At 36.3% G+C, this 12281-nt stretch overlaps 1 protein-coding gene across 3 annotated transcripts in view; it reads left to right on the forward strand.

Moving 5' to 3' along the window:
- The first annotated feature begins 753 nt into the window (after window positions 1–753).
- The window catches only part of rapgef1a (Rap guanine nucleotide exchange factor (GEF) 1a), a 30618-nt gene continuing 19090 nt past the window's right edge, over window positions 754–12281 (forward strand). For 2 of the 3 annotated variants that reach the window (XM_084389119.1, XM_084389120.1), the window contains exons 1-6: window positions 778–938; window positions 5273–5418; window positions 5541–5719; window positions 5840–5996; window positions 6154–6242; window positions 6350–6502. In XM_084389119.1, the coding sequence (XP_084245245.1) occupies window positions 911–938; window positions 5273–5418; window positions 5541–5719; window positions 5840–5996; window positions 6154–6242; window positions 6350–6502 (752 nt within the window). In that variant the 5' untranslated portion in view covers window positions 778–910. Of the gene's footprint in view, window positions 939–5272; window positions 5419–5540; window positions 5720–5839; window positions 5997–6153; window positions 6243–6349; window positions 6503–12281 lie in introns of all 3 variants that reach the window. The other variant, XM_084389121.1, reaches the window with a different exon arrangement.

Genomic DNA, 12281 nt, shown 5'->3' on the forward strand with positions numbered 1-12281 from the left:
AACATCCTGGCCAAATTTGGCCATTATCCTCTGTCCTCCTAATCATCCCTATGGTTGAGGAGATTCCCACCTTCTTTGTAAGGAGCTCTGAGTTCCCATGAAAAGCGCTATAAATGTAACTAATTATTATTATCATTATCATTATCATCATCATCATCATCATCATAGCATAGTATGTCAACAATTGACTCATTAGTGTCTATTTTTACTGTAAAGAAATTTATGAGAAACAAAATAGCATCCAATAGCTCTATTAAGTATCTTGAGCTATGAAAGAGCAAGCTCTGAACAATAAAATTTTCTTCTGGAATTTGATCTTAGCTTGGTTATCATTTGAGGCATTATATTATATTATATTATATTATATTATATTATATTATATTATATTATATTATATTATATTATATTATATTATATTATATTATATAAAAGCACAGCATTGTAATACAATGTAAGCAAAGTGGAAAGTTATATTATATTAATTATATTATAGGCTATTATATTCCTCAGAATTGTAATAATATTATATTAATACATTTCCTCAAAATTAATATAATATAATATAATATAATATAATATAATATAATATAATATAATATAATGTAATATAATATAATATAACTTTTCACTTTTGCCTACAATGCTGCAAGCCCTCAATGTTTTATTCTCTCCATATGGCGGCGACATTACTGCAGAAATCACATACTTCCACTCACCATCATCATCATCTACTGCTGGCCTGTCTGTGTGAGTGTTCGAGTGTGTGTGTGTGGATGGAGGAGGCAGAGCCAAACACACACACAGACCAGGACCACACCGACCGGTCTGTCTCCTTAAGATGCTGGAATAACGGCGAGAAACGAACATCTTTAGATTGTTAACCGTGACCAGCTCACTTACTGTCACCAAAATGTCTGGAAAAATAGACAGTAAGCAAGGTGAGTGTTTACATTTGTTTACATTTATTAATAATGTGTAGATGAACTTCAGTTAGCCGCGTTAGCATTAGCGTCAGACGAGGGTTCAAGGCCACTGACAGGATCAGGGCATCTTATCTTTATCTTATTTTTAATAGCCAAATACGTCATATAAATGACCTGTGTTATATATTTAGGTCAATAAATACATTTCTAAAAGGATATGGTATAAATGTCTCTACGAGTTCGTCTCAGACAGCTGTATTTGGGTGTGGACGGAGCTGCTCAGCGCTGTTGTTTATTTTAGCTAGCAACCAGACTTCTCGTTTTCATATTTCATATTTCTCCTATTTGCTGTTTATTTATAAGGTGTAGTTTGTGTTATGTAGCATCGGTTATCTATGTAGAGTTTGTGTTACAGTTGTTTTTGTGTTGTTGTCTGGCATTTTCTGTCAGTTTTTTTGGTGTGTTGTAATGGTCTGTTGTGCACATAATTGACTAGTCTGTATATTTAAGTAATAAAGAAAAATCTGAACTTTTAACAGACGACATTTCTCATTTATGTTGTATAAAATCTCCTGTAGTTTATACGAGCTTGTGGCAAATGACAGTCTGATAGATAGACAGACAGACAGACAGACAGTTTATAGGCTATATATTCACACAGCTAGATAGAAAGCGATATTCCCTCTGGCTATTAGATTTTATCCTGTTAACTTGAGTATTTTTACTCTTTGTGTGTGTGTGTGTGTGCGTGTGTGTGTGTGTGTGTGTGTGTGTGACTGTTTTGATGAATATGTCTAAGTTACGCAGACAGGTAACAACCACTGTCACTTCCTTTCGCAGAAGTTTTAGAGAAGTTTGAGTCATTTACTATGGCAGTTCAATAATATTCAATAGACATTTTTGAATATCTTGTTATATACATGTGATTCACAATATGCACTGAGATATATTGAAATAAACACATAATTCCATTGCATCAACGCTCTCATATTTTATGCATTTATCTGTGGTTTGCATTATATTTAATGTGTTTGTTTTTTTGTGCATGGGGAATAATTGTAATTTACTCTTATGTGCTGTATCAATTGTCACTTCCTTAATAACTTGGTTTGGAAAGATTTTAATCACTTTATTCATGTTAGGCTTGTTAGATTAGATAGTGGCGCATAAATAAACTGTTCTGTTAAACGTTGTGTTCAGTGACTGAATGTTTTTATGAATAAGGCAATATATGTTATCTAGCCTGTGAGGTTGCCAGCATTGTCACTTCCTTTCTGTGAGGGTTCAGAGAAATTTGAATCACTTGTGGGTAAGTGGCGCTCTTCTTGTCAGAAGTTCAGTTGTTCATGTCTAAATGGCCCACTAATGTACACTCTGGTTTGCGTAGGAGGATGTTGGCCAATGTCTTCTGGTTTCAGACATAGGCCTATCTCTTGAACTGTACTTGTTTTAGCTGACGAGATGTTTGCATTAGGCTATTTTGTTTCAGTAAGAATCAGAAACTGAAAGGGGAAGTTTCTTTGCTCCTTTAAAGTTTATCAGGTCACGCTGACAATATTTTCATCTTCATCTTTCTTCGTTTTTTTATCATTTCAATATAGATTTGTTGTGAATTGCAACTTTGCGCAAATCTGTTTGATTTAGAGTGATGAGTAAGATAAGATAAAACCAAAAAGAACATCCAAAATCAATGCAAAAAATTGCAGTACAAATTGAACCTGTCTAAAAACAGGTTTTACTAGAAAATGTTACTGTAATGAAGCTTTGTGCATTGATATTTCGGTAACACTTTACAATAATCATGTTTACTAACATGAACTAACAGTGAGCAATACATTTGTTACAGTATAAATCTTTGTTAATGTTAGTTAATAAAAATACAGCTGTTCATTGTTTGTTCATGTTAGTTCACAGTACATTAACTAATGTTAACTAACACAACCTTTGATTTTAATAACGTATTAGTAAATGTTGAAATTAATAATAACTAAGATTAATAAATGCTGTTCATTCTTCTCAGTTCATGTTAACTAAGGTAGTTAACTAATGAACTATGTTGTAAAGTGTTACGGATATTTCGAACCCAGCCTCTGTGATTATAGTGGAATCTTCAGGTTAAGATGTGGCCAGAGTTTGAGGACGGTTCTTTCTGCGTAAAAGAAAAAAAGGTTGTGGTCGACTACTTTGTCTGTTTCAGAAGAGGATATGCAGAAAAAGAGGATATGAATTAGTAGATGGCCCTTTTCACTACGTGAGGATGAAGAAGCAGATGGAAAGATCACATCCTCTAAAGGCTTAACCTCATTGGTTTGCTGTGTTGTTATTAGCAGAGCACCGCATTTTCTTAGACAGTCATTCCGTAAGTTGGTTCTCATGTTACTGTGAGATGAGACAGATAAGACTAACATCCTTCTGGGTAATTCCAGTCCTGCACAATTTTAAACACATTAATTATCTTTCAGTTTCCGTATCAGATTATTTTCCTGCTGTTATCTATTTTTGTTTTTGGCTGATAGAGGTCAGATTGCCAGTAACAAATTTAATTGTTAATTTACAATCTTTTTATTTAAGGAAAACAGTCTAACCCAGTTCCACATTTTTGATTGTTTAAGGAATGAGAATGTCCTTTTCGCTCAAGCCAGCTGCATTTGACTAGCAATAGACTAGTTATTAGTACATTGTTGAGATGTAGGCTACTAAACTAAAGCCTGTTGGCTAATTGTTAAAGGGTCAGTTCACCCAAAAATGAAAATTCTGTCTTTAATTACTCACCATCATGTCGTTACAAACCCGTAAGACTTTCGTTAGTCTTTGGAACACAAATTAAGATCTTTTCCTCCATTGACAGCTACGCAACTACCAATTTGATGCTTCAAAAAGTTTATGTAGACATCGTAAAACGAATCCATAAGAATTGAGGGGTTTAGTCCTAATTTTCTGAAGAGACTCGATCGCTTTTTATTATGAAAATTTACCAGATTTATTTTAGGCTTTTATTCACATTTAAACATGAGGTTTGTTCTCGCGTGTCAAGCAGGTTCGGTTGAGCTTCTGTTTATGTTCGCTGATCAATGTTTAAATGTGAATAAAAAACTAAAATAAATCTGTTCATCACATGGCGATCTAATCTCTTCAGAAATTTTGGACTAAACCTGCTCAGTACATATGGATTAGTTTTACGATCTCTTTATGAACTTTTTGAAGTGTCAGTTGTATAGCTGTCGATTGAGGGACAGAAAGCTCTCAGATTTCATCAAAAAAGATCTTCATTTGTGTTCCGTAGATGAACAAAAGTCTGATGGGTTTGGAACGACATGAAGGTGAGTAATTGATGACAAGGTTTTTATTTTTGTGTGAACTATCCCTTTAAAAGTGGCAAACTGTTTGATCCTGACTTTTCAATAGAAAGAAAAGCTTCTATTTTTGAAATGTGGTTGTCTTCTTTATGCCTCCTAAATACTTGGGAGCTAATCTACTCCACTTTCAAAGCTAGTCTCCACATGAGTCGAACATCCTGACTAAACTCCATTAAACTCACTTGTCGGACTCTTTCTGGCTTTGATAAAAAAGAATCTGTGTCGTATGGTTTGAAACTTCACAGAGCGCCCTCGCAAACCCCGAGCGCTTTATTCCTCTAATGTGTGTGAGGATGAATTGCCCCTAAATGGCTTTGTGCCCTGCACAATAGTGTCATCACCAGAATTCGTTCCAGAGAGACGCGCTCCAAGAGAGCGGTAAGACCCACTGTGACAAATTCAGTTTGTAGTCAAAGAGGATTTCACTGTACACAAAACCCAAAAGTCAAAAGTCTCCTCTCGCATGAATTCGCAAGGTACAGAATATGGTTAATGTCTCATAGTGTATTGAACCTGAAAGCTACTAAAACTATAAAAAATAGTTTTTGTTAACTGAAATAAAGCTAAAATAAAATATAAATTGGCAACTAAATAAAATAAGACTAGTTGAAGTACCTAAATTACTAAAACTAAACCTGAAATAAAAATAAATTAAAGCTAATTAGATTTTTTTTTTTACTAATAAAAATGACAAAAGCACATAACAGAATGACTAAAACTTAAGTAAAATTAAAAGGTAAAAGCTAAGTCAAAATATTAATATATTATAATGTAATATTATATAATTATATTCTATAATATTATAACATAATACTATAATAACACTGCTTTTGTCTGGGCGACATCGTGAGCGTGAAATGTCACTTTATATTATGATAAAGGTGTGAAACAATATATATTTATTACATTTTTACAAAAAAAATGGTTTATATTTTAATAACCATGAGGAAATACACTAATTTTCCTCATAATAATGGTTTTGTTTTCCTTCAGAATCCCAGCGTTCCCACTTGACATCCTTTACAATGAAACTAAAGGACAAATTCCATTCTCCCAAAATCAAGAGGACGCCATCAAACAAAAAGTCCAAACCACCACCAGAGCAACCGGTGAAGTCCCCAGAAAAGACTGTGACCAAGGTACGAAGTAAAGTTACTATCGTCATAGTGTCTTTCTGGATGTTCACTATATAAACAAAGCTTTTTTTCTGAAAGCAAATAAGCACATTGATGGTTTTGTCGACATTCTTTTCCACATTTAGAGTCTGAGTCGATTAGAGGAGCATGAGAAAGAAGTGGTTAGCGCCTTGCGGTATTTCAAGACTATCATCGACAAGATGGTGGTGGACAAGAAGGTCTTGGAAATGCTTCCTGGTTCTGCTAGCAAAGTTTTGGAGGCCATCATGAGCTTGGTACAATTTGATGGCAAGATACTGAGCAGGTAAAAATGGTTTAAGCATCTTGAGAGGAATAGTTTATTGTTCAGCTTTTAAAAAAACATGCTTTTTCTACAGTCATACATATTAATATTGATTTTACTTCCCCCTCCATCCGTCTGCAGTTCAAGAGTGTCCTCCTGTCTCAGTCGACTCTATCAAAGTCTTGCAAACCTCATTCGCTGGTCGGACCAAGTGATGCTGGAAGGGGTGAATTTGGAAGATAAAGAAGTAGTTGCAACTGTCACCACTGTGATCAAAGCAGTGCTGGATGGTGTGAAGGTATTAATGCTCAATAGAACTCTGTCAGGGCTTGTTTTGCAGTCTGTTGACATGACCATCTATTCTCCACCCATATTCCAGCTGTATTTAGCCATGGGTTTTGTTCTTAGTTGATAGTATTGTGTGTAAAGATGACTTTGCCTGTGGTTTCCTGTAGGAGCTGGTTAAAGTCGCCATTGAGAAGCAGGAGCACCCCTCCCCTACGACACCCGTCAAAACCCTGCCTCCTGTCACTAGTCCAAAGCGGTAAATGAAGAGCTTTTTGTGAAAGAACATGCCTTATGAAATTCTTTAAAAGTGAGGTGGCTGATGTTGAAATATGTCATTCGTTTTTTACCACTTTATTATGGCAGTGTTCCAGAGGCTCCCATCACTGAGTCGAAGGAAACCGTCTTGAATGAGACCCCTACCCCAGCTGAGGCCACAGAGACCCCAAATGATGTCCCTGATGAGGAGATGGCCCCTCCTAAACCCCCTCTACCTGGACTCAAAGTGCCTGAACATTGGTATGAAAGCTTTGCTTAGTCAAACCTTAATCTTCGTGGCCTGAGAAATGCGTTCAGTTATGTGTCCGGCACTTTCCACAAATATGGTTAATTTTTTTAAGCAATAAAGACACAATTCTTGTGTTTTCAGTTGTGCTGTTAAAAGCATTGAATATGTTATTATTAATAATATCATTATTACCACTGAGATTATATATATATACAGTGGGGAGAACAAGTATTTGATACACTGCAGATTTTGCAGGTTTTCCCACTTACAAAGCATGTAGAAGTCTGTAATTTTTATCATAGGTACTCTTCAACTGTGAGTGACGGAATCTAAAACAAAAATCCAGAAAATCACATTGTATGATTTTTAAGTAATTAATTTGCATTTTATTGCATGACATAAGTATTTGATACATCAGAAAAGCAGAACTTAATATTTGGTACAGAAACCTTTTTTTGCAAATTACAGAGATCATACGTTTCCTGTAGTTCTTGACCAGGTTTGCAGACACTGCAGCAGGGATTTTGGCCCACTCCTCCATACAAACCTTTTCCAGATCCTTCAGGTTTCGGGGCTGTCGCTGGGCAATACGGACTTTCAGCTCCCTCCAAAGATTTTCTACTGGGTTCAGGTCTGGAGACTGGCTAGGCCACTCCAGGACCTTGAAATGCTTCTTACGGAGCCACTCCTTAGCTGCCCTGGCTGTGTGTTTCGGGTCGTTGTCATGCTGGAAGACCCAGCCACGACCCATCTTCAATGCTCTTACTGAGGGAAGGAGGTTGTTGGCCAAAGATCTCCCGATACATGGCCCCATCCATCCTCTCCTCAATACGGTGCAGTCGTCCTGTCACCTTTGCAGAAAAGCATCCCCAAAGAATAATGTTTCCACCTCCATGCTTCACGGTTGGGATGGTGTTCTTGGGGTTGTACTCATCCTTCTTCTTCCTCCAAACACGGCAAGTGGACTTTAGACCAAAAAGCTCTATTTTTGTCCACATGACCTTCTCCCATTCCTCCTCTGGATCATCCAGATGGTCATTGGCAAACTTCAGACGGGCCTGGACGGCGTAGTGTGTTACTAATGGTTTTCTTTGAGACTGTGGTCCCAGCTCTCTTCAGGTCATTGACCAGGTCCTGCCGTGTAGTTCTGGGCTGATCCCTCACCTTCCTCATGATCATTGATGCCCCACGAGGTGAGATCTTGCATGGTGCCCCAGACCGAGGGAGATTGACCGTCATCTTGAACTTCTTCCATTTTCTAATAATTGCGGCAACAGTTGTTGCCTTCTCACCAAGCTGCTTGCCTATTGTCCTGTAGCCCATCCCAGCCTTGTGCAGGTCTACAATTTTATCCCTGATGTCCTTACACAGCTCTCTGGTCTTGGCCATTGTGGAGAGGTTGGAGTCTGTTTGATTGAGTGTGTGGACAGGTGTCTTTTATACAAGTAACAAGTTCAAACAGGTGCAGTTAATACAGGTAATGAGTGGAGAACAGGAGGGCTTCTTAAAGAAAAACTAACAGGTTTGTGAGAGCCGGAATTCTTACTGGTTGGTAGGTGATCAAATACTTATGTCAATAAAAATCATACAATGTGATTTTCTGGATTTTTGTTTTAGATTCAGTTGAACACTCTCACAGTTGAAGTGTACCTATGATAAAAATGACAGACCTCTACATGCTATGTAAGTAGCAAAATCGGCAGTGTATCAAATACTTGTTCTCCTCAATGTATATGTATATATATGGGTCAAAACACAATACGGGTCTCGACTTGTTGGTAAAATGAACAATTAACCAGTATCACAGACAGAACACCAGTACTGTCTGCAAGTTAAACTTTTTTTGTCAAGAATTGTCATATAAATTCTTAAATTAAAAAAAGTTGAACTTGCAGATAGTATGGGTGTTCTGTCTGTGATACTGGTTAATTGTATTCAATCATTGGTTTATCACAACCAATGACATCCAACCAACATTCTGCCCTAAACTAGCTGGCTTCTACTAAACTTACTGAGCAAAATATGAAACCTTGTTACACATTTTGTTTTAAATTTATAATAAAATTATTTTATTTTTTTATGTTTAAAATAGAAATAGAAATTAAATTAAAATGTATTTTTTGTTTTTACATTTAACAAAAATGTTATTTAAAATGTATCATTAGAATATCATAACATCACACATCTCGGTTTTGAACGGAGTTCCCAAATTTTAGGATTGAAAAATTGCAAACCCTGTTGAAAATGAATAGAAAATACAACAGAAAAGGTATTTTCTCTATTGTGTGCTCTATGATAGAGCTAAAGTTTCATGGATTGAAACAAACATTGAAATAAGTGTGATTATATGAAAGCTGGTACTGCACAAGGTGAGCAGCTTATAAGAGGAAATGTGAAATGGGCTGTGTTATCATAACGTGCCATCTTATCTGGATTACATGCTGTAAACATCTAGATACCACAGGTGATGTGGTTTGCAACAGCATGTCGTGTATGTTTTAAGCGCTGGGTTTAGCTACAGATGATTGCACAGGCCCATCACGGTTTGCGGGAAGCTTGAAAGAAAAGGTGTGAAAGAGAGATATAAATAGTGCTATTCTTGAGAATTCAGGTCTTTGTAGGGTGCAGCATTAAAGCCTCGGCTTCCTCTAGCAGAGAGTCATTGACATATGGGCTGTTTTCTGAGAAATGTTCTTAACAGTGTCAGCTCTCCTCTGTCGACTGAAAGAGACAAGAAAGAGAGTGTGCTAGAAGGGATATTCTGATACCAAGTCTAGACAGTAGAGGATTAAGTTGTGCTGCTGGCAATAAAGAGAGTTCGCTTTGTACTCTGAATTATTTGCTGGCATTTCCATCTTTATGGCGGGTTTCCAGCTTTCCAACAAGTCTGTGTCTCCGATAGATGAGCTTTTTGTTGGATATGCCAAGTTTAGCCTACCAACTGGTCTGTTCACTGAGCAGCCTGGTGTTTTTTGTCTATAATTTAAAGTCAGCTTGGTATTTAAAAGGGTTAATTCACACATTCTCATGCCAATGTTCCAAACCTTTATTACCTTCTCTCTGCTGTGGTCCAAAAGCAAATGTTTAGCAGAATGTTCATACTTTTTTCCCCCATAAAATTGTAATTGTTAAAGGGTTAAGCTGCTTTCCGACCAAGTAGTTACAGGAACTTAGTTATAGGAACTGTCCACTTCTAAACAGTTCTATGACCTACTCTCCCCCAAACTCGGTTTTGCTGTTTGCGTTCGCACTGGCCAAGTGGCCATAGGAACTGGTAGGAGGGGTAAGGGAGTGACGCAAGCACGGCGACTTTTATTTTGACGGCGCGACGGACCTTTATTTTGACGACGCTGAGAACGCCAGAGCAAACAATGCTCGCATTCTCTGTGTTCATTAGTTAGCGATCTGTCTAACAGTACTGTTTAACATGTTATTAGATAGAATTGTTATAGAAAGTACACAGTATATGAAAAAAAAGTTATTAGCCTATGCCCTGTGGTTGATGTCCAGTGTTGCTAGCTGAGCAGAAATACATAATCATGAAGTAGGAGCTAAATTAGTTCCTCCAAATGGAGTTCCTAGAACTAAAGTCGTTCCTAGTCGGCGTGTTCACACCGGAGGAACATACGGGTACTTTAGCCAAAAGTTCTAGGAACTGTGAAAAGGTTCCTCCGGTCGGAAAGCGGCTTTAGTTACCTCTTTCAAGCCCCAGAAAGGTAGTAAAGACATTAAAGTAGAGCCGCACAATTCTGGCTAAAATGAAAATCACTTAATAAAGATATAAGAATAAAGATCAAGATTCTGAAAAGCTTTATTATTTTAAAGATCTACAAATCCTGAACATTAGTTACCAAACAAGATAGAAACAAAATAAGACATGATACTCTTGCTTCAGTCCAATTTAAATAAATGCAGTAAATAAAAAGAATGTGATATTTAAATAAATAAAAAATGACAATTAAACATTGACAACATTCAAAAGTATTATGCCAGGCTAGACCTATTAAAGATTCTTAGCAAGAAACACTAGCCTATCAACATTTTTGCTTTGAATAGCGTTCCTTTTATAGACGTTTGTTTCGTCTGGCCGCTGGTACTTTGTGATTGAGCAGTTTTGTTTTTAACCATCTCATACTGTAGTTTAAGATACGTTTTTAATTGAGATAAGTTTTATAATAACTTTGCTTTTCATTTATTAGGCCTACTTAAATCTCACTTGAAGTTTTTCGATAGCTACTACATTAAAAACTACTAGCCTAACTGATAAAGTTCACACATTATTTAAAACAAGTGAACAGTCAGTAATAAAATAAGAACAAATACACAAATTACAAGCAGAGATGAATACTAAATAACAAAGTTTACAAAGTCTAACCGTAGTATTCAGGTACAGAAATGAATAATTAAGCCTAAATGTAAAATAACTATTTGTTCACTGTATAAATTAAATATAGTTTAATCTTTGTTAAAGCTGTATTTTATTGTTTTATTTATATCAATGACACAGAAAACAGTATATATATATAATATTAGGTGTGTGCTGTCACTTTAAGACCGACTGCACAGACCGAAAAAACTGACAAACATCCGTTTCTTTCTCAGCTGTTCACATATGACATAAACGAGAGAATACTTGTCGAGACGGTCATTTAGACCGGTGTTTTGACAATTTTGTGTTTATGTGTCCGTTCAAGGGCAAGGAAACGTGAAAGAGGAATCAATTCGGCATTCGAGCGCTGTCTGACGCACGCCTCTCTCTCTCTCTAAATTGGCAAGACAATACACATCCAAATTATAAACTTTCACTCTTTCACTCTTGTTTAACCATTACTGTGATGATTAAATTAAGCAGTTAATCCGCGAATCACATGCGTGCCGAACCGAATCTAGTGCGATCCGTTCCACCCCTAGAGCGTTATCTCGATGAATATCATTGGCAGAATCGTAGAAATGCAGGATTAAGATCGCGTGGGGGGTTGAATCGAGATCACGATCTTTTAACGATTAATCGTGCAGCTCTACATTAAAGTAATCCATGTGACTCTGGATTACTTTTATGATGTCTTTACTACCTTTCTGGGCCTTGAAAGTGGTAGTTGCATAGGCTGCCAATGGAGGAAAGCTCTCAGATTTCATTTAAAATATCTTCATTTGTGTTCAGAAGATAAATGAAATTCTTACTGGTTTGGAACGAAATGAGGGTGAGTAATTAATGACATAATTTTCATTTATGGCTGAACTTACCCTTTAATGTTAATAAGACAGCAAATAAAATGGCTACTCTCTGCTATAGTTTGTTCACTTGAATAATTAATGGGAAATCTAGATGCAATGTTTACTTCATTGAGAAATACCATGTCATTCATTTAATTTGATAATATTTATATTAATGTTTAATAACAACTTTAATAACTTAAAGAAAATTGTGTTCACTAGCATATTAGTAGCTATCGAATACCACTGTGGTATTGAAATTGGTAGAATTGGTATTGACTACTGGAGTTTTGATATTATGTAGACAAATATTAAATGCTGTAGAAGTTTTGTTCATTGTTAGTTGATTATTTACTAATGTAGATAGCTAATATTAACAAATGAAACCTTATTCTTTCATGACTGCAAGCAACGTCTCTGATGAAGTTGTTCATGCATAGTTCAACAACCTGATTAATAATGAAATTCGCTATTGTGTGTTTTCAGTTTTCGTTGCAGCCCTAATATCCCAGAAGCACAGTTAGCTCACTCAAATGGCATGTAGATGCTTTCATGGCCAACAGTCACTCGGCTCCC

The sequence above is a fragment of the Rutilus rutilus genome, assembly GCF_951802725.1.
Source record: "Rutilus rutilus genome assembly, chromosome: 19".
Classification (NCBI taxonomy): Eukaryota; Metazoa; Chordata; class Actinopteri; order Cypriniformes; family Leuciscidae; genus Rutilus; species Rutilus rutilus.